The 26,820-nt window shown below is 38.9% G+C and overlaps 1 protein-coding gene across 1 annotated transcript in view; it reads left to right on the forward strand.

Annotated features, from left to right (window-relative positions):
• The window catches only part of CNBD1 (cyclic nucleotide binding domain containing 1), a 161,793-nt gene that overhangs the window by 126,133 nt on the left and 8,840 nt on the right, over positions 1-26,820 (forward strand). Inside the window, exons 9-11 of the mRNA XM_078393088.1 lie at positions 1,584-1,693; positions 3,185-3,335; positions 18,550-18,617. Coding sequence (XP_078249214.1) covers positions 1,584-1,693; positions 3,185-3,335; positions 18,550-18,617 — 329 coding nt within the window. The remainder of the gene's footprint in view (positions 1-1,583; positions 1,694-3,184; positions 3,336-18,549; positions 18,618-26,820) is intronic.

The raw sequence follows: 26,820 nt of genomic DNA on the forward strand, positions 1-26,820 counted from the left end.
AATTGGGAGGTCTTATATAAAAAGCGTAATTGAGAGGAGTTATATAAAAATAGTTTGCTACTTTAAAATAATGTAATTCTTTAAGAAAAGTATATCTGAGTCTGAGAGTCACCTTGGCCTTTACGGTAGTGCTGGTACTCTTTTATAAGTTGTCCATAAATCTGGGTTAAATGATGAGCAGTGCTTAGTTCACTGTCGTTTTTGCACCAATGAACTATCACAAAGCACCACATAATGGAAGCATTACGCTTTGAAAGCATCTGCGTTTATTATTGCTATTTTTTCCAGCCATGGAAAAATGTTAGGTGCCAACTCAAGCTGAGAAATCCAGCTGGTATGGAGCAGGCAGATTCATAGCTTCGTTGACTTCAATAGAGTTTTGCTCTTGTCTGGCCGCCATCAAATAAAAATCTGCAGTGACTTTATCTTATTTCAATTCCACGGAGTCTGTCTTCTTCCCAGCTGTTCCTTCAGCTAACTGTTCATAGTTTCTTTCTCTTAGTTTCCATTTGTAGTGTCCTAATGAATAGCATAGTGTTTGTGCTGCTGTTTTCACTGTAGCAAGACGTCAGGCTTCTTGCATGATAGCCTACATATTTAATTTGTTCTATGCTTGAAAGTCTAATATACTTCATTTTTCATTGAAAAATCCTGTCTGTTTTTCCCCAGTCCTACTGTGCTTCTTGTCAAGCCAAACAGAGAGAGAGAGAGAGAGAGAGAGAGGAGGAGGAGGAGGAGGAGGAGGAGGAGGAGGAGGAGGAGGAGGAGAAAAACAAAATGCCATCTTGAACACGAGTTATACAATACAGTGGGAAAGCTAAGCCACTATTTCAGCTTGAAATTTTCCATCTCTTTAGATACATATATTGGTGTATTTCTCTGTGCTAGTGGATAAGTCAGGCAAAAGTAATCTTCTGCATAGAAAATAATACAACTAGATTCAGTAAAAAAGGGGGATCAATGCAAAATCAGATCTCGGGGCCAATTAGGCTGTTACACAATGCACACTGGGAATAAGTGACATTCAACAAACAGGTAAACCTGAATAGCACTACACTTTAGCCCTAACTCAGTATTCACCAACATAGATGTGGAATATAATCATGGATGCACAAAATATAGAAAACCGTTCCTTTGGTTTGTCTTTTGTTTGTTTTGTATATGCAAGAAGCCCCTTAAACCTGACTGATATTATTTAATCTTGAATATTTTATCCTACATTGAAACTGGTTGATTATTTTTAAAAGAAAACAATATTTATGTAATCTGTGGCATGAATATCAGTGAAACAAAGCAGAGTGGGGCTTGTGAACACAGGGTGTCACTTTCCTGAGCTTCATCATGCATTCTGTATCATTGCGTATTTCGAAATTGGATGCCTGATGATAGAATATTATGGTAGGTTTGTACAGCTGCTTTAAATGCACATATATGCTTCACCCACTTATTTGGGGCATAATAGCAATTAAGATTTCTTCCCAGAATTGCATCATGTGACATCATCCACAATATAATTTGGTGAAAATAATTATAAAGGAAGATAACCCATATATATTTAGCCATTCTTGTTCTTGTTGTTGCAGTTTTTATGAAAGGAGGAGAAATCAGCCAATACGTAGGATTTATTAAATCTGGTTGTTGCAGTGCTTACCGAATAATCCCAGCCCTTGTGAAGAGACCTTTGGGGAAAATGGTGAGGAATTACATTTTCCTTTTGAATATCAGTTCTAGAAAAAAAATTCTGCTTAGGTACTCAGTGGAACTGCTTTCATGAGTAAGAAAGGGCGAGGATGAAATTGTAAGAATATGATTTATGCCATACAGTCATGAAAGAGGAAAGAAAAAGAAACAAAATATTTCAAAATGGGTTATTTAGAGTCATGTATTCTACTGTGGGACGTGGGTGGCGCTGCAGGTTAAACCGCAGAAGCCTCTGTGCTGTAAGGTCTGTAGATCTTCAGCTGTAAGATCGAATCCACGTGATGGAGTGAGCACCTGTCACTTGTCCCAGCTCCCACCAACCTAGCGGCTCGAAAGCATGCAAATGCGAGTAGATAAATAGGGACCACCTCGATGGGAAGGTAACAGCGTTCCGTGTCTAAGTCACACTGGCCAAGTGACCACGGAAGATTGTCTTTGGACAAATGCTGGCTCTATGGCTTGGAAGTGGGGATGAGCACCGCCACCTAGAGTTGAACACGACTGGACAAAAATTGTCAAGGGGAGCCTTTAGCTTTACCTAGTCTATTGTGGCCCCTAGTTATTCAGTCAGGCAGATCTCTCTCTCTCTCTCAATGTGTGTGTCTTCTCAAAGTGGTAGGTCATTGGTTTCCCTACTTTTCAGAGAAGAGACTGGAGGCTGCCAAAAATTCCATCCATTTAATGATTTTAGGACAAAATCATATAGGTTGGCCATGTATTTTGTATAGGGAAACATCCTCTGTTTGATGTCATATTCGACCTGGATAGGTGTCTGCTCTGAGAAGAAACAGCAGGAGTCTCAAAGTTGCCTATCAAAAGATAACATGAGAAAAGAAAAGGCACTTGACACAATCTTTCCCACTGTGACTAGGTTTGATTTTGTTCAAATTACAGTTATTGCTTATACATCTGCATATTAAATTAGTATATGCAACTCTTATGGAAACCTGTGTCCTTTTGGATGATGCATTGCTCTTTTTCTGATATGTAGAACTGGACACCTTATGGTCATGTGAACATCTATAAATGGAAATGTTATAAGAAAAAAATTATTAAGTATGAGTTTCAACCCTTCTTTGTATTCATTCACCACATCAGGCCATAAATGATGGCTTCTGTGAGTGTATCCCATAACTCCATCTAATCCACTTCTTGCACTGGAATAAAGGTGGTAGAGGCAGTCTTTCTATTCTCTGATGCAGTGCCTGCATATCTTTACACAAGAAGGAAAAAGCGTGGAATGCAGGGCCTATTTATGCCTTATGATATTGGTTCCCAACCTTGGGTCCTCAGATGTTCTTGGACTAAAACTTACAGAAGCTGATTAAAGGATGTTGGAGTGTATAATTGAGTGTTTTTCATGCCTGTACTTTGCATGTATTTTATACGAATTATCTTATGAATTGTACACTGTACACCCCCAATTTTACATATGAACTGAAGCAACACGAAAGAAATAATTTGGATTTGTGTCTCTAAACAGATCAAACAGATGAGACAAGTCCTCATTGGCCAGCTGAATCCAAAAGAGTCTTTTGGAGAAATGAGCATTCTTCTTCACATCCCAGCTACGTATACACTGAAAGCAGCAACACCTGTTGAACTGGGACTGATCAATGCTTCAGACATACTCAGTAAATACAGTACAGTACTTGTTTTACTTTCCACTTAATGTTGCTTTTCAAATGGGTTCAGATACAAAGTGGGACGTCAGAAATTCTTGAAGTTTATTCCCAAATGGTTTTGCAATCTTCTCCTAAACCAAGGTGGTGGGCAATATATACCCCCTCGGCCCCCAATGCATCCCAATTTGTACCTCTGAGTAACCTGAGCATCCTGCCACTGGCCAAAAAATTTAGTTCAACAATTCCCTTATGCCCTCCAGAGGGCAGGAGGGGCAGTTTTGCCAACCTTTGAGGGTCTCCCAGAAACCTTCCACAATCCTAAAGTTGGTTTAATTTTTTAAATAATTGGTGGAGGTGGCCTTCTAAGACTCACAGATTCCCACAGACTTCTTTCTTTCTTTCTTTCTTTCTTTCTTTCTTTCTTTCTTTCTTTCTTTCTTTCTTTCTTTCTTTCTTTCTTTCTTTCTTTCTTTCTTTCTTTCTTTCTTTCTTTCTTTCTTTCTTTGTCTATTCAATTTCTATACCGCCCATATGACTGATGGTTGCTCTGAGCAGTTTACAACAGTGGCAATAATATAAAATAATACAAACATAAAGTGAAAATTAAAATTAATATTACATTTAAAAACAATTAAATTAAAAACAATAGGCCAATACTCTCAGTGCCTATTCAAATGCCATGTTTTGAAAAGTCTGCTAAAATGAAAAGGGTTTTAGAGTTTTCTCAAAAGGTCCCCAGAGAGATGGCCAGGAGGCTTTCAAGTGGCAACTCATTCCGAAGTCAAGGAGCAACCACCAAGAAGACTCAGCCCCTACACGTCCCCCTCAGGGTTAACACCCTCAGCCATCTAGCCTGGGGTGTGCTGGTAAAATGGGCAGTCTGTGTTCAGCCAAGGTGTGGAAGTTCCATTTCTGCTCTAAATCACTTCAACTGATTTCCTCATTTCATACAGGTCTCTGTTTCTTGCATTTCACATATGCAGGAAATTGCACTTTGCACGTTTCTTTTTTGCAATATTTAATGACACTGGCTGGATACCTCAATAGTTAGATATATAGCTACAGAGTTAGAGGCTGAGCATCCATTTTCCCATTATGCCTCTTGCCAGCTTCTGTAGCCTTGGGAAAGCTTCAGGGTCTCAGGGTGCCCCCAGAAGAAGGGAATGCTAAACCACTTCTGAGTATTCTCTATCCTGAGTATCCTGAAAAGGGTTGCTATAAGTCAGAATTGATTTAATGCATATGATTTATTTTACAGTAATGACAGGATTATGATAGGGATTTATGTAACACTAACTACCTTTGATTAACTAGAATATAATCTGTTCAATTCCTTACTGACTACCCTTGATTAACCATACAGCATCCTTGGTGGTAATTAAAAAGTGATGTAGTTGACCTCATGTTTTCCTTCACAAGCTCTTTCTGCTGTCCAGATTTGTCCAGAGGCTGAGCCCTCTTAATATAAGGCACCTTTTCTACTGTTCTCTTAAGGACTTCAACCTTTTGTTCCTGTCAATGTGTTAATTTCAGATGTTGATACAAGACACAAAGAAGGAAGCTCCCTAATTGTGCCACTTCTTTCTCCAATTTGTTGCCCTCCTGTCATGGATTCCAATACCTGAACATCTCCCTAAGAGCCCTACAGAACTTTGTAGATCTCTAGGGAAAAATCAGAAGCTTGTGTTTGTCACAGCTGGCATTTATCCCCACAAGAGTTAGTTCCAGAATGAAATCAGACTATCATTTTCAACCATATCAAAATTCATCTGTGTATCAAGGTGTAATTTTTTTCATTGTAGCAATAATTTCAGGCAACACCAGCCTATCTAATTCTACAATTTTTATTTATCCATATTGCTTCTGTGTTCCATAGATACAGTGGTGCCTCGACTTACAAACACCTCTACTTACGACCATTTCGACTTACGAACAGCTCCGGTTGCAAAATTTTGCTTGTACTTGTGACCAGAGCTTCCACTTACGAACAGAAAAGGGCAGGGGGAAAAGGCAGGAAATTCAAATTTCTAACTGTACATGGCAACGAGGCTGCTTCTTTGTAGCTCTTTCGCCCTGGCAGTTAGACAGTGTGTGTCGTTGTCGGAGGCTTGGGACTGCCTCCTTCTGCTTCAGTGTGTGTGTGTGTGTGTGTTTGTAGGGAGGTAAGGTGCTGTTTTTTAAAAACTGTTCTGGATGGTTTTGAGCTGGGTAGTGGGATTATGTTTCTATGCTGTGATGGGTCTTGGGGGGATTGTGGTTTTTTTCTCCTCCCATTTCCAATGGGTCTTGGGGGGGGTTGGTTGCTTTTTGGATTTTTTACTTTCTTTTTTAAAACAGAGAGACTGCCTGTTCTGGGTGAGTACACTGTATTTACTGTATAGGGTTTTTGAAGCTTGGGTTTGGGCTAGATGGGGGGTTATGTTTCTGTGCTCCGATGGGTCTTGCAATGTGGATTTAAAATGTGAAAAGTAGATTGTGATATGAAATTCAAATTAAATGTGAAAATTAGACTGTAATTTTAAAATGTAAAATTTATTTATTTTTTGCATTCTGTGGCTCCTAGGGTTTGTGTACTGTGACCTCTCTTTTGTTTTAAAATGTGACTCCAAAGTTTTTTTGTTTTAAAATCAGAACATTTTCTGTGAGGGTCTGCTGTGTTGGCTGGTTTTCATGCTGAAAAATAGAATTTAGACTCAAGTCTCCCCCCCCCCATTGTCTTCTCTATCTCTCTATGCCAGTGATGGTCAACCTTTTTTAGCCCAAAGCGCAACACAAAATCAACTTACTTATTTCAAAGTGCCAACACTGCAATTAAAACCCGAATACTGAGGTTTTAGTTTAGAAAAAAACAACTGCTCCTGCACTGCAAGGGTTAAATGCTTGCACTTTTTTTTCAATGGTTGGTATTAACAAAGAAATACTTACTGGTCCTCCAATCCCCCATTGGGCTAGACCAGTAATGGTCGCCATTGCACCCCTCCGCTGGGCCACTGCACCAGCAGAAGGGAGTACCGAAATCTGGGATCAGAGGACAGGTAAGTATTTTGCAATGGTGACTTATGGCTCGGGTGCCCACAGAGAAGGCTTTGTGTGCCAGCTGTGGCACGCATGCCATAGGTTCACCATCACTGCTTTATGCTATCTTTTTGTGCTGAGGGGGTCTGTTTGCTGGAATAATGGTTGCTGGGTTCTGTGGCTCCTAGGGTTTATGTACTGTGGTGTTCTGAACAGTACTCATGGCAAACTTTCTCTCCGCCCATTGTCTTCTCTCTCTTTCTCTCGCTTCTCTCTTTTTGTGCTTAACAGCACAAACCTTTATCTGAGGGGTCTGTGTGCCCCAGTGATGACCTTTCTTTCCTCTTTTCCCCATTATTCCTTCCCTCCGTTCCTGACCTTTTTTTAAACCTAAGTCATCTTAGGTTAAAAGAAGAAAAATTCTCCCCTTAGTGGTAGAGGACAGATTAACCGCTTTTGCATTAGTTCCTATGGGAACAAATGCTTTGACTTACAACCGGCGCCTTTACATACAACCAAAATACAGCTGGAATGAATTAAATGGGTTTCCCATTGAAATGCTGATTCCACTTACAAACATTTCGATTTACTACCATTTTCCGGAACGGATTATGGTCAGAAGTCAAGGCACCACTGTACAAAGTTGTTGTAAAAAGTCTTACAGCTGTGGAAAAACTGAAGGCCCAAATACTTTAAAAATATATGAAAACTAAACTTAAATTGTAGGTAAGTCAGAATTTGATCTAAAATATAGTCAAATATATATTTTAAGATTCAAAAAAGAAAAATGGTAATGCTTCAGTTACATTCTAAAAATGCAAGAGCTTACAGTCTAAAAAAGGCAAAGTTTTTAAAAAAGAAATACAACTCTAAAAATATCAGTTCTTAAAATTTAAAATCTGTTGAAGTAAAATATATTCCTTAACTGTTAGCATTTCTAGACACACATGAACTATCATTAACAATGTTCTTTTTGCCAAGTGAGTCTTGTGCCTATTTGAATCTATGGGGGGGGGAGTTATGTTGATTCTTGCTAGTATCTGGTTTGTGTGGCATAGCATGTCATTGCCTTGTGATGAGCCAAAAGATTCAGTTGAATTTATTACAATCAGTGGATCAGACAAAGAGTTGAATGATGAATTTCTCTGTGTGTGTCTTATCTCCCTTTACTTATAATTATTTCAGTAGTTTTTTCCTTCAAACCAGAAACAATTTTTTCCAGGGCCCCCGAGCACCAAATAATTTTTTTTCCATAGGAAAAACTAATGTCCCTGCAGTTTTTGTAACTCTAGAGCAGCCATTCTCAACATGGGTTAAATCGCCCCCTGGCGGACCCTGGCACATTTGAAGGGTGGGCACAGACTGGAAACAATTTTTCACACACCACTTTGTAAGGTTTGTTACATGATTTATACAATCCTAACTCAGCCTGTATTTCTTTCACATTGTGTTTATGGCTGTGACAGAAACAGTTGCTCTAGCGGTTTGTTACTCAGTATCTGGGAAGCTGCCCTATGATAACATAATTGATTTGACTAAAATTCTGCAAAGCCTGGAGCAATAAGACTGTGAAAAACCAAGGTGGTGTAAAACCAGAATTTTGTAAGACCGAGGTATTAGAATGACATAGAATGCAAATTATACGTGCCACCTCCATATTTATACATTGCAACATGAACAAATTCACCTGTTAATATTGTTATCTGGTGACCTTGCTCCACTGAAGTCCCGGCTAATTGTTTTGCAATGACTATAGTAAACTATTGTTCAAGCTTCATTTTAAAAATCACTTTCAATTTCAGTGCTACTTTTTCTATTTCCTTCCTTAATTATTTTAACACTCTATAAACAAAAGTTCACATCCTGACACCCCTACACTAGAAGAGGGAGAAGTCTGAATGGGAAAACTACTACTATCCATGGGGGCTCTCCATGTAAGTAGGAACTATGGGAAATTGGTATTCTGACTCATGTAAAGACCCCCTTGAATAGGGGAGACTCATTAAGCTCATTATCCTCTACATCTAAGATGGTGAGAAATGCAGAGAATAAACAGCACGAACAAAAAAAGTCTCCCTACCCATAGGGGATCTTCACATGAGTCCAGGAAGGATCAGGGCATTCTTCCCTCAAACATGGAATCAACACCCAGAATTAATGCTTGAACAGAGATATGTTGCTTGACAGCATGGTAACCAGCCATACTGGGAACTGAACCCAGGACAGTCTACAAGCAAAAAGGCTACTGTGCTTTATTGGACCCGGAGTCTTCTTGGTTGTTTGGATAGGAAAAGGAATAACCTGCCAGGCCCTCTTTTGGTTAAAAATCTGGATATCTGCTTCATCAAGATTAATTGGTGTGTCAGAAGGTGTGCCTTGTGATGTAACTTAAGCTAGGACCAAATGAGTATTAAAAGAGGCAGCAGCTGTAGTGACATTTCTTTCAGGTAGTTGTTTCATAAAGATCTTAGCCACAAGTGCCTTGGGTCTTGCGCTAATAACATTTTATAACATTTGAGTTGTTAACCTTTAGTGCCCTGTCTAAAATCCAGTACAGATTACATTCTTCTTCTTCTCTCTCATTTCCACTTGCAGATTGAATTGGCAGCAGGTTTTTTTGGGGGGGTTATTTTCTTAAACTATTGTTGTTAACTGCTTTAGTCCCAAGGCTGCTATAGAGGGAAAGTGGTGTCCCCAAATCCTTGACTTGTCCTGCACGGCAAACTGAAAGGAAATTTCTGTAGCATAGAAGACTATGTGAAAATCTTCATTCAAAGTGAAAGAAATCAAAGAAAACCAAGCTTTTGTTGGAGGGTAAACACCCATTCTTATTTTGTGTGTTTTCCTTCCTTCCTTCCTGTCTTTAAACAAAACACCGAGCTTTTGATTACAGAATCCTGTAAATTTAAACAAATGTGCTGGGAAGTTTATCAGTATTTCACAGAAGAAGGAATGCCCCCAAGAGATGCCTGGCTCTTGGTATTCATTGAAGCAATGTCAAATAAAAAAGGTTGTTATAAAGAGTGTTATTTAAACACCGTCAAAGTCAAACAGAGTTTGCTTAAGACTTGGGGAAAGCTGTGGATATCCTCTTACCTTTACCTGAAGCAAGTGCCCTCTTTTGATTTTTCTTTTCTTTCCACTAAAGATTAATAGCACAATGCCTTCCTAATGTAACTTAAAAGAAAAGGCAGAATAAAGAGGGACCAAAGGTTAGGAGCCATCAGTTCTTGTACTGAATAAAAATAATAAAAAAGAAATTCACTCAAATTTCTTTTCCCAACTACACAGGATCTGAAAAATGCCACACATTTCAAAAGCATAAAAGGAGTGATATGACTTTCAAAGGCCTCTCTCTTTTTTTTAGACAAAGAAATGCAAAATAAGGAATATTACTAGTTTTAATAGAGGACATGGCTCCAGTAAGCTTTCATACTTGTGTGGAATTTCAGCAGCTTTTCTGACTCTTACAAAAGTTCAGTATGATAAATTGGACATCCTTCTTTTCTACACATGCAAAAATGCTTGCCATCTTCTGTGTAGAGAATATCAAAACTTTGCCGCAGATATTTAAAAACATGGGCTATGGTAGTTGCTAAAGTAGTTCAGGACAAAACTGGTAGGTATTAAATTAACTCACCCTTCACTTGTGACAGTCTCCTGTTTTGAGTGACAGTAAGTACATATTGCAACAGGAATTAAATTTTCCAAACTATGGGCCTGTCCAGAGGAATATATGGACTGGTGTTTGGATCACTGTTTGGTACAGTTTGGTTTGAACCAAACTGTGTTGTCCACACATGTTTCTACTTAGATCAATCTATCCTGCCTCTTCAAGAGCTGTCCCACTCCTTTCCGGCATAGTGTTAGGGGTATCTGTTATTTTTGCAAGATTCTGTGTGCTCCTCATTACCCCAATGTATACCCTGTGTGGATGACTAGTTCACACTCAAATGGAGCTGTGGGTGGTTTCAACTGAGGTGACAATCTTGTGACATATTAGGTGGGTTATGACATTGAAAGGGGGATGGAGAAACACCCTTCTCAATTTTTGGTCTTTTTCTTTTAAAACTCCTTAATGCGCACAATGTAATTCTAATACCATGCTAGTTAATGCATTGTTGAGTTTGAGTTTGATGCATTGCTCTTTCAATACCCCACTTACTTTATTTATCAACAACCAAAAAAGGAAAGTCACCATGGCCAGCTAAATGATGGCTGTTAAAGGTGGGAAAGGGAGATATGTTGACTCCATGTGTGACTGGAAGGTGAGATCCCACTGAAGATAAGACTCTTTAACTGCAAACCAGACTATTCAATTTCTCCTGTCTGGATGGTTCCTAACTGTGATGTAGGAAATCCATGGGTAGGATTATATCATTAAAAGACTATATTTAAAAGCCAAAAACAGTAAGTATATTAATATTTTAAAAGAATCAGACAAATGCCATGCTAAAAACAAAATCAACCCCCAAAGCACATTCAAATACAAGGCACAACAATCCATTAAAAACCGCTCTTAGACAGCCAGTTACTAAGGTATAGCCTGCCTGAAGAGAAAGGCCTTCATCTGCCTATGGAAGGACACTAAAGATAGAGCCAGCCTGGCTTTCCATGGGAGGGAGTTCTAAAGTTGGGACCAGCAACAGAAAAGGCCATCCCTTGTATTCCCACCAAATGCACCTGGGAAGATGTGGGATAAGGGAAAGGCTTTCCTTAATGATCTTTACACTCAGACAGGCTCATTAAACAAAAAAGGCACAGTCCTTAAGATAGCTTGGACTCAAGCCATCTCAGGCTATAGAAGTTAAAACCAGCACTTTGAAATGTGCCTGGGACTGGATCAGTAGCCAGTGGAGCTGCTGTAACAGAGAGGATATATGATCCCTGTAACCAGCCCTATTTAACAATATGGCTGCAGCATTTTTAATTTGCACAGCTCCATTCTGTGGTGTTGTAGGATTTGTTGTTTGGCAAGGTACTTGGAATTTTCTACTACAGTGCAGGATAATATGCAAAGTGATTACTGTGTAGTCTTCTTCCACTCCGGGTGGCAAATGTCAACAGGATAGAAGCACTGGGGAAAGAATTATTTAATCTTGTTCTTCCATGCAGTCTCTTCAACACACTCACACATACAGTGGTGCCTCGCAAGACGAATTTAATTCGTTCCGTGGTTAATGTCATCTTACGAAAAATTCATCTTGTTCCTATGCGTCTTACGAAGCACGGCCATAGGAACATTTGTCTTGCGAGTCATCAACCCCATTGCCAAAACCATTTGTCTTGCGAGTTTTACTTCCCGCGAGGCATTCGTCTTGCAAGGCACCGCTATACACACAATCTCTCTCTCTCTCTCTCTCTCTTTGTCACTCATGCACGCATGCATGCACATGCACACACAATTCAATTTGCTTTTAAGAGACAGAGGAAAGAGGCAAAGAGTTTGCAACAAAGCACAAACTCTCTAGTAGAGATATATCCTAAGAGAAATCTCTATAAAGAGATTGGAAAATATAGAAAAGTGACAGTGCCTGTGAGGCTTAAGAGATTTGTTGGGGAATCTGATAATTAGAGCCTCGCAATCTTAGAAGACTGATTCTCTCAACAGCATGAGGTTGGAGAGCAGTTTACAAAACTCTTCTATGGCCAAATGCATACTCAAAATTGCATCATGGCAATCTAATGAGATACAACTGAATTCTGAATTTATCTTAATGTAGGAAATGCTAGATTATGTTAAAGCTGTTAGTACCTTAAAACAAGCTCACCAGTATCTACCCTTCCCATAAGTAGGAAGCATCATGCCAAAACAGGAGTTATAATGAGTGGTATAAAGTGGGACATGGGTCTTGCTTGCCATCAATCTAGACAAAAGCTGGGGAAGCTGACTAATATACTGACAGGAATCAATTGTTAACCGACCAAAATTGGACTACTACAGAACTGGTAGCGAAATTTTGGGCGGCATGCTATAGCAGACAGACTAGACAGCTAAACCCTTAGACCTTGGCCTTACATTGCTATATTTGCTGTTTCAGATATTTTACCTTTTGTATGACTTTGTAGTGCATGCCAGTCTTTGAAGTTTTGTACTCAATTTTGTATGGCTTGATGCCGTAACAATAAAGTATATATATATATACTGACAGGAAACAGTTCCCACATACTAATCTGCCTGCCCCAGAGCTGACTGAATCTGTTCCACTGATTTTGACTCTGTCATTTCCTGTTGAATCCTTGGGTGTTATAGCCCACCCAGCCCAGAAATAATGAGACAAGTCATAGGTGTTGGATTTAAAACTTGGGCCACAACGTTATAAACTATTTAAAGTCATATCCCCCCAAATGCAAGGGGGCCTACCACTGTGCAGTATTCTTCAATGTCTGGATAATCCTAGATCTCCGGACATTTCCTATAGCAGGGTGAGCTCCAATTTCTGAATCGTCCTGTCCACTGTACAGCATGACTTCAGGTGCTCTGTGAACTGGTACCACCCACCCAACTCCTCCCGCCAAGCTTTGTGACCCTAAGTGGGCAGCTGGCAGGGAAATCGTACCATGTAAAACCACCTCTCATCTGATAGCCAATTGTCACATCCTGACAGAGAGATAGCCAAATTTTTGGCACCACGTGTCAATCCTGAACTCACCCAAGGTATTTTATCGCACTATCCAAAGCTGTGACTGAAAGTAATTTTAACTAACCATTACTTCCATGGCATTTATAACCACACCCTGTAGATAAGAATAGAGTGGGCAAAAAGGCACCCACAACCAACTGCCAATTAAGATGCAGGCCAAAAATTCCCATCCGGCTCCAAAGGCAACCAGTGAATCTCACTCTTAATCCAAGGGTGGGTGGGAGGGATTGCAGAGAAGGCAGCAAACAGGCTGCTGTAGAGGGACCTAGCCTTCTTAAAGGCACAGCCCCTCCTCTCATCAAAAGACTGTGTCACCTGTGACACTTGCCTCTGGACGAATGGGCGGGCAAGACCTCCCTACAATGGCAACCCACCACTATCTCGGAGAGGTCATTGCCCACCCAGCCCAGAAATAACGAGACAAGACACAGGTATTGGGTTTAAAACTTGGGCCATAATTTTATTAACTATTTAAAGTCATATCCCCTCCCAAATGCAAGGGGGCCTACCGTAGTGCGATATTCTTCAATGTCTGGATAATCCTAGATCTCAGGACATTTCCCATAGCAGGGCGAGCTCCTATTTCAGAATCGTGCTGTCTGCTGTACAGCATGCCTAATTTAGCACCTAATTTAACCTCTTGTCTCCTGTTCCTCTAACTGTTCTCTCTATTTGTGGCTAAATCTGCCATATCATTTCTCCCCCACAACTTCATATCATTTCTGGGTTTTTCGTGTATTCTTCAGAGGGATGCATTAGAGTTTGCTTGCTTAGCGAAAACAGGGTTGTTGTCATGAGTGCAGCTGAAGACCTGGAACCAGAAGGGTTAACTGAGGCTGAGGAGAATGCTGAGCAATCAGAAACACCTGAATCGCCTGCAAATTCTCCTTCCCCAGCAGACAAGCTTTGGGTCAGGCTTCAGGGAAGACTTACAGCAAAGAGGTCAGAGGATCGCTCAAAGGCTGTCCACAGAAAGGTCCGTTCAACTAGCCCTGAGTACTGACAAGATGGAAAGGTTTCCAGCAGCTCGAGGGGCTGTTTTACTATAAAAGCAGCTCCTAGTCAGCTAGAATTCCATGGAAGCAACAAGTCAAAACCTCTGGCTTGCATCCACGCTCCTACAACCTTGGACCGTGTTTCCTGAACTCCTGACTCTGGACTCGTACTCTGGACTACGTAGTGTGTTTCACCTTGGACACTGACCTTGGATTACGTTCTGTGAGTTGGTTTGGTAATTGGATATCGGCTTTGCATTCCTTGTATTCCTGACTTTGGACTGGCTTATCTAACCTCGGCTGTTGTAACCCCCAGGAATGTGACAGTTGTGCACATTTTGCAAAGGTTCACAATATGTGTTTTTGTTTTCTTTTAAAAGACACTTATTTTGCCAAATGGTTTACCTGTTTGTTTGTTTGTTTGTTTGTTTGTTTGGCACACATTGTCTGGAAGAATGTGCATATTTCCTGCCAAATGTCCATGTTTGGTCCAGAAGATGTGGATTAAAAAGCAAAGCAAACAAAGAAAAAAAAAGCCCATACAGAGCAAATTTCTTTCAAATCCCTAGCAGATATTAGTTAATACCCCCTTAGGTTCTATTAGCTGAATTTTGTAAATATTTTTTTTTTACTTCAGACTAGTTTTATTCTGAAAACCTGGCCTACCAGAACAAGGTAGGTTTACCTATGTAAGCCACCCCGAGTAGGCATTGTCTAGAGGGGCGGGGTAAAAATCTAAAAAATCTAATAAATAATAAGGTAGAGAAGTATATCTTCTTGGATTGTGGGCATTATGGACCAGAGCATGCCAGGCCGTCCTGTCTTCCATTGCCTCCCAGAGTTTGGTCAAGTTTATGTTGGTAGTTTCAATAACATTGTCTAGACATCTCGTCTACTGTTATCCCCTTTTCCTCTAGCCTTCATACTTTCCCAACATCAGGGTCTTTTCCAGGGAGCCTTCTCTTCTCATGAGATGGCCAAAGTCTTGGAACCTCAGCTTCAGGATCTGTCCTTCCAGTGAACACTCAGGGTTTATTTCCTTCAGAACTGATAGATTTGTTTTTCTTGCAGTCCAGGGAACTCTCAAGAGCCTCCTCCAGCACCACAATTCAAAAGCATCAATTCTTTGGCAGTCAGCCTTCTTTATGGTCCAGCTCTCACTTCCATACATCGCTACAGGAAAAACCATAGCTTTGACTATGCAGACCTTTGTTGGCAAGGTGATGTCTCTGCTTTTAAGGATGCTGTCTAGGTTTGTCATCGCTTCCCTCCCAAGAAGCAGGCGTCTTTTAATTTCGTGGCTGCTGTCACCATCTGCAGTGATCATGGAGCCCAAGAAAGTAAAATCTGTCACTGCATTTGACAAGAGGTGATGGGACCAGTGGCCATGATACCAGTTTTTTTGATGTTGAGCTTCAGACCATTTTTGGCACTCTCCTCTTTCACCCTCATTACGAGATTCTTTAATTCTTCCTCACTTTCTGCCATCAGAGTGGTATCATCTGCATATCGGAGGTTGTTGATATTTCTTCTGGCAATACTAATTCCAGTTTGGGATTCCTCCAGTCCAGCCTTTCCCATTATGTATTCTGCATATAAGTTAAATAAGCAGAAGGACAATATAGAGCCTTGTTGTATTCCTTTCCCAATTTTGAACCAATCAGTTGTTCCATATCCAGTTCTCATTGTTGCTTCCTGTCCCATGTATAGATTTCTCAGGAGACAGATAAGGTGGTCAGGCACTCCCATTTCTTTAAGGACTTGCCATAGTTTTCTGTGGTCCACACAGTCAAAGGCTTTTGCATAGTCAATGAAGCAGAAGTCAATGTTTTTCTGGCTTTCTCTATAATCCAGTGCATTTTAGCAATTTGGTCTCTAGTTTCTCTGCCCCTTCAAAATCCTACCTGTACTTCTGGGAGTTCTTGGTCCACAAACTGCTGAAGCCTACCTTGTAGGATTTTGAGCATAACCTTGCTACAGTAACGTGTGAAATGAGTGCAATTGTATGGTAGTTGGAGCATTCTTTGGCACTGCCCTTCTCTGGATTGGGATGTAGACTGATCTTTTCCAAGTGCAATAACAGCAGCAAAAACAAGAACACTACAGGCTGAGTGTAGTATATTAAAAATCATATCTATGCAGATTTGGTGACAACCTTGTCTTGATTATTGGAGGAAATACTGAAATGATCTGTGAAGACCACAGGACAAACAGATCTTTTGATTGCACTCTTGGTGGAACTAACAAGCTCTGACTTTGCAAGTCTTCTGAAACTTGTCTCTGGTCTTCCAAAGAGCCCAGATGTCACTCAGACATTCCGAAGTAGCCACTTAACAGCCGTATTCAATATTTAACAACCCCCTTTGTATTATCTCTGGTCAGATGCTAAGCCTTCTGCATAAATGGAAGCTTAAGTAATTAGCAGCATGGACCCTGAAGCCCATACTTATTATTATTTTGCTGACTTGTTAAACTGGCAGCAGCTGTGTCCTTGGACCATTACTCTTTAGGCCTTTGGCTGTAATTACCGCTTACTCTCTCTTTCTTTCCCCCTTTGTTTCATTGCATATGTAAATGTTAATTGTTCCTTTTTCATTAGCTTAGGCTGGGATACTCAATAGTCATTACTGTCTTCCCCCTCCCCCCTTTAACTATAGTAACACTATATGTGATATAAATTCATGTCTGCCATGACATTGAGACACCGGTATTGAAGGACAGCATGCATGGGTGGGGTGGGTGGAGTGGAGAAAGACTGACAAGTTAAGTAACCATAAGAATTCAAGAAGAACCATGGTGGATCCAATCACAAGATCTGTCCAGTCTAACATTCTCTTCTAGCTGGCCAAGCAGCTGCCAATGTAGGAACTACAAGCAAGCCATGTACAACAGTGCACTCCCACATGTGCTCCCAGTATACTGCCTTTGAGATATAGATGTTAATAACATCCTCCATTGATTTATCCATCCTCTTTTCAATGCTGTTCATGTTGGTGGAAATTAGTTAATTCTGGTGGTAACAAATGGCACAGGTTAACTATTCACTGTGTGAAGAATGACTTCCCTTTCTCTGTCTTGCTGTACATATATAATATCAAGATCTTGTGGGATTTCAGGATCCAAACAGATAGACACCTTGAAGATAACACACCAGGCATAATAGTAATAGAAAGATGGCCAGATCGTTGACATTGCAGTTCCAGGGGATGCCAGAGTTGAAAATAAAGAATGAGGAAAAACTAACAAAGTACAGAGACCTGGCAATCGAAACATCTGGCCTCTGGAAGAAACACACTTCAGTGGTCCCTCTAATCATTGGGGCTTTGGGAACAATATCAAGAAATTTCACACAGTTCTATAAGCAGTTGCAGATCTCAGAAATCACAGCACCATCAGAGCTACCAAAAATGGTAACATTAGGAACAGCATACATACTGCATTGATATTAAACAGATACTTAGGTTTTTGGTTAAAACTTGCATCTGTTATGTAATACCAGTCCATGCTTTTTTAATTTTGACTGTGCCTGGAGTTAATAATAATAATAATAATAATAATAATAATAATAATAATAATAATAATAATAATAATAATAATAATAATAATAATAATAATAATAATAATAATAATAATAATAATAATAATAATAATGATGATGATGATGATGAGTTTATGGCTCCCTTCAGTCAAATGCTACCTTCGCTTTTACACTCAAATTTATGACAGAACATATTCCAGTTTCTATTAATCATGTATGGTTGCTTCTGAAGTAAAAAGTGGGTGTAAAGTTAGGGAGATGTCTTTTGCTGGAAATCGTAATTGTCCTTCTGCTGTATTAAAAAAAGAATAAAAATTCTGAATTAATAAAACTATATAAAAAGTCACCATATGTCACAATTCCTTCTTTTTTAAAAAGCTGCATGTATATATGTATGCATAAGAGAAAACACACAATGTTTTATGAGAATAATAATAGTGGCCTGTCTTGCCAGTCTGTTGTATAGACTACGGAGGAGTTGAAGAAGGCAGGCCACTATTATTATTCTCGTAAAACACTGTGTGTTTTCTCTTTCTCTTTCAAGAGAAAGAGACAGAGGTTTAAAGCTAGCTGGGAATGTGTTAATGTTTATCTTGTGTCATCATTCATTTTTATAATTTATTTATTTATTTATTTTATTTCTATCCCGCCTATCTGGACATAACATAGGTGTTACATACCAGAACAGCGGAATTAAAAACGAATAACCCCTTTGTGATATGATTGTGAAGGTTTAATGGAATTCATTCCTGATTACATATGCAGTTTATTTAACCATTCTTTTCAGAGAATCTAATGTAACACTAAAACACATTTATTATAAGAAACCAATTGGAATATACCCTGTTTACAAGCTATCAGCCAACAAAATAATGGGAAACCCCACCCTAACAAGTATAACAATAGCCCCATTGTTCTAACATATATTTACTTTAGCAATTATTGTATTTGTGCAACATAAAGTTTTGTTTCTTCCCTCAGCTTTGTTATAAAATGAAACACAATTTGTTTCCCATCTTTCTATTTTGCAGATTTAGATCCAGTGATTCAGATGCTACTTCTACAAACAGTAAAGCCATCATTTGAAAATTTCACATATGTAAGTAAAAGGTTTCTGAAATTTGTGAATGAAGATTCCACTTCTCCAGGTGTGGCAATCTTGGAAAAGCCTCATGACATACCAAATGCTGTAAAGTATATGCTTTCAGCATAATAATAATAATAATAATAATAATAATAATAATAATAATAATAATAATAATAATAATAATAATAATAATAATAATAATAATAATAATAATAATAATAATAATAATAATAATAATAATAATAATAATAAACAACTATAGTGTGACTAAGGCCCATTGAGTTTGACATTTCAGACTTAGATCACATGGGGAAATAGATCACAATTTGGATCACTGGTGGAGTGATCTGGTGCAATCTATTTGTTGGGTCTATTTAGCAATTTGGTTGATTCTTTTGTCAGCAGAGCATAATGTACAAAAATAAACCAGGTACAGCACAGGGAAACATGACAGAGTATAGCTAAAAACCCAGCTTCCAATCCATCTCTCTTTGTTTGTAATAAATCACACTGTAAATATTATAAATGCATCTTTACCCACAGTTAATTCTTCAACTACAATCAGGAAAGTAAGGGAGAATAAAAGAAACAAAGTCCAGTCCCAACTATTTGAGGTTTAGTTTTTCCATTGCAGCTCTGTGGCAAAAGATAGGAGCAGAGATAAATCATGTCTGTTCTCCTCAAAAGTCAAAAAAGGAGTTAAACACACAGTGGACACAAATAAAGGAGAGGAGTTAAACACACAGTGGACACACAGTGTCTCAAGCCTGAGGAAATAAACTTTCCCAATAGGTTAGTAAGAAAGGTAAGCAGTCACCCTAGCCCTGAAAATCCCTCTGAGTCCTAAAACACATCTTCCACTGAAAGTTCCTGATAAAGCCGCTCTTTCTGATGCAATCACACATGTGCCTTGAGTTTTTGTTTTGTTTATGGTTTTTTTTGGGTTTTTTTAACCATGGATGTGTTTTTCCCTATGCTTTCTCATATTGCGATATGGCATTTTTCTTCTGGAATTGAAATTCATACACATTTTTCATATTTTTTCCCAAATGTGCATGTTTATTCATGCATTTTACCTAATGTACATGTTTATTTACATACTTTATCTAATTTACACCTTTCCTACATTAACTAAAGCATGTTTTACATTCATTTTTCCAATATTTTAGCTGTTTCCATTTTAAAATGGGTTCATAATTCTGTGGTAATTTTATTTCTCAAAAATGATCCATTATCCTCACATATTCTGTAGGAAAGGCGTGCTTCATCTTGAAATGACATGGGGAGGTGCAGAAATGTTGCTTTCTAAAGACTGTCAGGTCTAAAGAAATTATTTTCTGTACCTTGGCCCAGTTCCGTTGCTTTTTAATCTCTTACATAACTTACTTATCCACAAGACAAAGAAATGTGTTATTCAGATGAAAAACAACCACTGTCTCTACTGAAGAGTGGTTGAAATGCTCTAGGCAAGAACTTGGGAATTCTTCTGTAAATTATCAGACATTTTTCTTAGTACCTTTTGAAGACTATCTTCCCTTTTTTTTCATTAAAACTCTGGCACTGCCAATCTTATTCTGTTCCTTAATGCCATTATCCATTCAGTGGGCTGGATGAGAAAAAGCATTACAGTCCTGTTTCCATTTATTATTTTGTATAAAGACTGGCCCATCTGTCTTATATGAAGTGCTATGAGACATTTTTGGCAAAAGATGGTAATACATCACATTGGACATTATGTAGCTGTATAAACTTCTAATACTGCAGAGTACACTACATTACATTTTTAGGCCCTTTAATTATGTTTTCAGTGTAAGCTTAGGGACAGAGCCGGCATCCAGCTGTACTACAGGATCTGGTTTCAGGATCAGTGTCTCTCTCATGAGGTCTGTTGCTGTGGCTTATGTCAAACAGCATCTGAGTCTATAAAGTGCTACAAGATTCCATGGTGTTTTTGCTGGAACAAACTAACAAGGCTACTGCTCCCTGGAAATCTTTTGATATTGTTTGCTAGGGACCAATAGCAGGTGAGTTCTACTGACCTCATTCCTTGCTTGCGGGCTTCCCATAAGCATTGTTGACGGCCTCTATTAGAGCACAGTCCTGGACTACCTATGATATGATCCAGCAGGTCTCTTACACATTAGGAAAGCAAGGGGAGCATCTGAAAAATTAGCAGTAATATAAGACGAAGTCATCATAATTTTGCCACAGAGACTGCAAATGTTTAAATTCCATCTTTATGAAGTTCCCACAACTTCCATACCATTAAATATTCATATTCCACTTAACTATTGTATAATTCAGTATGGTTAAAATTTAATGTTTTATTAATTAGGAGCCTCGTGGCACAGTGGTTAAAACGCTGTACTGCAGCTAAAACTGTGCTCACAACCTGGGGTTCAAATCCCAGGTAGCCGGCTCAAGGTTGACTCAGCCTTCCATCCTTCCGAGGTCGGTAAAATGAGTACCCAGCTTGCTGGGGGGGCAATGTGTAGCCTGTATAATTTAAAAATTGTAAACCGCCCGGAGAGTGCTTGTAGCGCTATGCGGCGGTATATAAGTCCAATAAATAAATAAAATAAATAATTAAGCAGGCAGTATTCATTTTTCTCTAATAAATACTGCTCAACTTCATCTTGCTTTTTTTAGAAAACCCTTGTAATTATGGTCTATATTTCACATTTTGCCTTCCTCTATCTTGATTACCTAGAAGAGTCTGTCAAGAATATTTTTAGGCTAGTGAACTAATTTTTAAAAAAGAAACTGAAGACTTGTAATCGATCCAGTATACATTCAGCTGCTCTGTGTAGGATGTGTTTTTGGTCTTGTCAATCTATGAAGCAGGGTGGAGAATATTTTATTTGGCTTTATATAAATCCTAATATATTCCAGAATGTCAGGGTGATACAGTTTTTAAATTATGTAGATATTTAAAACAACATGCAGAATAAGTGTAATCATTCTCAAGAGGCTGAATGCCTATCAGCGAAGTTTGGAACATTATTTTAAAAATATAATTGCTTTTTCAAAAAAATAAAAATGAAACTGATTTGTTCACATTACTTTTATTTGTTATTTAAAGATTAGTGAGATGGTAATATGCTGCTCTCTTAGATTTTCGTCATTTTATTACTGTTTATTCTCTTAAATATTAGGAAAAAGTTAAAAAATTCTCCTGAAAGTAACATTTTAGGAGTAACAAGTAAATATTATATGTTACACTAAACTATAATGACATTACAGTTGATAATATTGCTTACTATTCCCTAAATGGCCCCAAATAACACAGTGCTTTCTACATATTTAGAGGATCATGAAGCAGAAGAATAGAATAGAATAGAATAGAATAGAATAGAATAGAATAGAACCATAAAGCTGAAAGTTACCGTATGGATCATTGAATCCAGGGCCTCTCAAGGAGGCACAGTGGGGAATTGAACTCCCAACCTCTGGCTCTACAGGTAGATGCCTAAACCACTGAGCTATCCAGCAGTTAAAAGAAAAAATGTTGTTATTTCACACCCACCCCCCACCCACAAAAAGGAACCTTGTCAGTTCCCAGGACATATGAGTCTTTATGATGTTCAGTACATAGAGATACAAAGAAATATGACAAATAACCACAATTTATGGATAGGGATACTTCTGGGTTAATTCTGAATGACTTTATCAAAAATCTTCTAAGGAGTGGCTGTGAGAGCAATCCGTGTTTAAGTTTTCTCTTCACTTGAGGCTCTGTAATTTTTTGTTCACTATAGGCATTTGAGAAACTCAGATGTCCATTTCTTTCAGACTAATGAGCAAAGAGGAACGTTACACTATTAGTACTGAGTTGGTACCTGGCTGTGGAGCCAAAGGTTTGGAGGCTGAGTCTCCACTGCCCCTCCCAGGAGAAGATGCAGCCTCTGCAGGCTTGGTCGAGCTGCACAGTGCCAGGGTGCCCGCAGAAGAAAGGAATGGAAAAAACCACTTCTGCGTATTTTATGCCTTTAAAAAACCTAGAAACGATCACCATAAGTGAGAATGGACTCGATGGCACGCAAATAAAATAAAATTAAAATTAAACAATTTAAATCTTATTTTTTGTGTGTAAATTTAAGAACATTGTAAATTTGATGCATGGGGCAAGCATTAAAAATGGCAAGGACTTGCTGATCCCCAGGACCAGCAATGCTTAGAAATCTTAGGACTCTTAGACTTAAGGAATGGACTGTGGTCTTCACTGGCTGTGTTTCACTCCATCAGCTCACATCTGTGTAGATTTCAGACGAGAGCAGAAGCCAATGTTAGCCTTATCAAGCTGTTTTGCGGAGCCTTGGATAGAAATCCAGTAGTTGACATATTTTCCCTTAAAATTCTTGGTAGTGAATATGATGTAAATTCACTGGGGCAATATAATATTACACTTTATCCTGGAAACTTGATTGCAGTCGTTTAAGAATGCTATGTCCATACTGTGTAGTCAGTGTTGGACAATGTATTTAGTCTTATCTCATATATTTTCTTCTGTCTTTAGTCTAGCAGCTATAGAAATACTGTGGAGTGTTTTATATTTATATATATATAACCATTCAAGAGCTGCAGCTGCAGCCTCCTCCTTAATGGTCAAGTATCGCTAGGGATGTAAAAAGATCTCAGTGTTTATTTCAGAGTGTTGCCAAATAACTTCCACATTCCCATCTCATCTTTTGTTCATAACAGGTTGCAAGGCTTTGTTTATTTTTTTCTCACAATGGAATTCGTGTGTTTTGCATTTAGAAATTGTATGCATGCTGTATTTCCTCTCTGATCAAGGCGGTTTGCCAATATTTGTCAGTTGTAGTCTGTGATGGTTCTTGGGTTCAGGGAGTCCCTCTCTCAGGGACTCAGTCACACTCCACTGCTTACCTTGGTGCAGGTGAACCTAGGAGAGTCAAATGTGGTAATGACTAAGAAACCTGCCTGGCCCCAGTGCCTTTCAACACCTTTAGTCTAATTAGAGTTGACAGTGCTTCCAGGAAATCCAAAAATACACAAGATTCAGCACTGAAAACCAGTACACCTACTTTGCAAGGTAGGGCTGCCACCACACCTGCTAGAACATTAAAAGTCCTAGTGGCTGGTCAGGCAAGACCTGGTTTCAGTACCACAAACTCTCTGAGCCAAAAACCCATTTGGTTGGTTGATTGGAGAATTTTTATATATTTTATTAAAGATAGTGAGAAGGCAAAAAGGCAAAAGTTTCAAAACAGTTTCAACAAGTTTTCAAAAAGCACTTGGAGCAAAAAAAGAGAAAAGAAAAAAAGTGAAAGCTACGATAAATAAGAGAACACACCGGAAAATAACAAAGCTAAGGCAATCTACCTAATACCTTCACATTAGTATAGAGTCCGCACAGTTCTTCCAGGCATGACATAGTAGGACAGCAGTTGAGCATAGCATCTCTGAGAGCTGAAGTAAGCCAACTAAAGTAACATCTGAACCTCTTTTTAGACATTAAACATCCCAGTCTAGGCCTTCCAGATGGTCTGTCAACAGGGTTTGAGTTCTCTCAAATGTTTACAAAGATAAAAGCACTTTTTGCCCCCCTCTTCACACCACTTCCAATTAGTGCAGTATCGGGGAACAAGCTGATTTGGCCTTGAAGGCCTCTTACAAAAGATAAGTGGTTGTCACCACTTTTGAGCCCTGCGTGCTTTCAGCTTTAAATTCTGAATAGGATTACAATAAAAATTACATAGATTCTTAGCACCCAATTCCTCCTCACAGAAAACCATATCCTTTAGAGTATGAACAGAAAAGTAAAAATATGTCAGTTTTGTTTTTTTCTAGGATTTCTCAGATCCCCACCAAGATTCTGAAATTGTTCAAGTTTCATATTCCTTTGGGAGACTTTTATTTCCTTCTTACAGAGAGATTTATAATTCTGATGTGCCCTTTTTCCTAATATACGACCATCCAATTGACTTCTTTCTTTGTTAATATTGGAGCTTTGCACAATTCAAAGCCATGGACACACCTGGAATATAGGCAAAATAAAAAACCAATAAAAATGTCAAGACAATCAGACTAATTTTGACTAGAAGTGATCAGAGCTTGAGATGTGTACAGAAACTTTTCCTTGACTTCAGATGTCATCCAGGGGGTTGGCATTCATGAATGGGTGCGTTTGCTGCTGTTCTAGTGCAATGCTTCTGAAAGTGAAGATTTTGCCACTGCACGCTGTTGCCCAGAGGATGCCCAAGTCTACTCACAATGGTTGTTGTGGGTTTTTCGGGCTCTTTGGCCGTGTTCTGAAGGTTGTTCTTCCTAACATTTCACCAGTCTCTGTGGCTGGCATCTTCAGAGGACAGCATCTTCAGAGCACAGAATGCTGTCCTCTGAAGATGCCGGCCACAGAGACTGGTGAAATGTTAGGAAGAACAACCTTCAGAACACGGCCATAGAGCCCGAAAAACCCACCACAACCATTAGATCCTGGCCGTGAAAGCCTTCGCGAATACATTTTACTCACAATGTTTTTCCACTCTCAGAAGGGTCTTTCTAAGTCTCTCTCCCATTGGCTGAAGGATAGTTATGTTTATTTTTAAGATGTGTTCACCATGCACATTTACTTATGTCTAACGATATAGGCTGCAGTTCACGAATGCTTACAATAAATAAAACTAGGCAGTACATGACATACAGTTTTTGGTTGATTTTTCTGGTAAAGGATTAATATGGATATCTGCTCAAAAATCTATTTGCACATTATTCAAAAAAGAAATAAAAGTGTCTAGGACAAAAATTGTTCCAATGAGTCTATTGCATTTGTACACTGGAATGCTTTTTTTTTTTGTCACAGTCAGTGTAATATTTTGGGATCAAAATGTCCCATATTGTTTTGTGGCAAACCATGATGCCAAGGAACAGGAATGGTCTGATGTGGCCGGTCGGTGGGCATCATTCGGTTGGAGGATAGAAATTCTCAATAGGTTCAGGATGTGCAATCCATGTAAATGTAACACAAAACCAAATCCTCACTCTGCTGCTAAGTGTCAAAACATTGGAACTCTCATGGGGTCAGGGAAGAACCCAAGACACATTCTATGCAACTTTTATTCTAAGATAACTTTCTTACCTGACTCACTTTTCTTTCTAGATGAGAATTAATTGGCTCATCAGCAACCATCTGAATACACTTTAAAAACAACTGTATTTTGGTTCCTAATGCAATTCTCTTTCAATTCCATAATTACACTGACAACCCAAAATTCCAAATCCTAAATAAGGAAAATAGCTACAATACTTCAGCATCTTCTGTCCTAAATGGGACAGAATTTGATGCATTCAAGCTGTTGAGATTTGTGACCAAAGTTTTCCTACTTTCAGGTCAGATTTTGGTCATTGTGTTTTAATAGAACTGACTTCTAAAGGAGTGTTTTCTCATGTGAGCTCCAGAGGCAGACCTAATACAGCTGAGCAACCAAAAGATTAGGTTCTTTACCAAAAAGCCATGACAAATAAAAACAGAGTTTAGAAAGAAAAAATGAACTGAAGCTCTCCTTCTGTAGCCCCACACTGTTGCAAAGTATGTTACCATGGTGACGGGGGAAAAAATTAATAGTCCAGACCTGAAGTGTCTATCTTCTTTCCTTCCCGTTATCAAGATAGGAGGCACATTTAAAATGAGCAGGGAACCATGAAAGCACAGTTAAATTTTCCCCCACTCCCATGAGCATTTATTCCCTTAAATATACACATCCACATCCACACCGATCCGTCAATTGGTGTGAAAGTGGTGTAACATGGACAGTCAGCCTGTGGCTTCCCGTGCATTATAGAGATGATTGTAACCACATGTTTGCTTTGACTCCAATTTGAAACAATATTTTGATGTTCTTGTTTGCCACATTCAATGACAAAAAAAATATAGAAATGACAGCTTGAGTCCACAAGTCTGTAAGCTAATATTCGTTAAAAATACCCTGGCTTTCCCCAAGAAGCCCAAAGTAATGTCAATACACCACCCTCATTTATTGTCCCAAGACCTGTGTGTGCGTGTGCGTGTGCGTGTGCGTGTGCGTGTGCGTGCGTGTGCTATGCTATTTCCATTACTACTGTACAGTTTTGAAAATGCTGCTATTTTACTGTTTTGTTTCTTATATTAACTTGGTTTAATCTTATGTTATATTATGTTTCAACCAAGCTTGGGAAATGGCTTCACTTATACACAGTCAATTACTCTAAGCAAAAT

This window comes from Pogona vitticeps, chromosome 4 (genome assembly GCF_051106095.1).
Source record: "Pogona vitticeps strain Pit_001003342236 chromosome 4, PviZW2.1, whole genome shotgun sequence".
Lineage (NCBI taxonomy): Eukaryota > Metazoa > Chordata > Lepidosauria > Squamata > Agamidae > Pogona > Pogona vitticeps.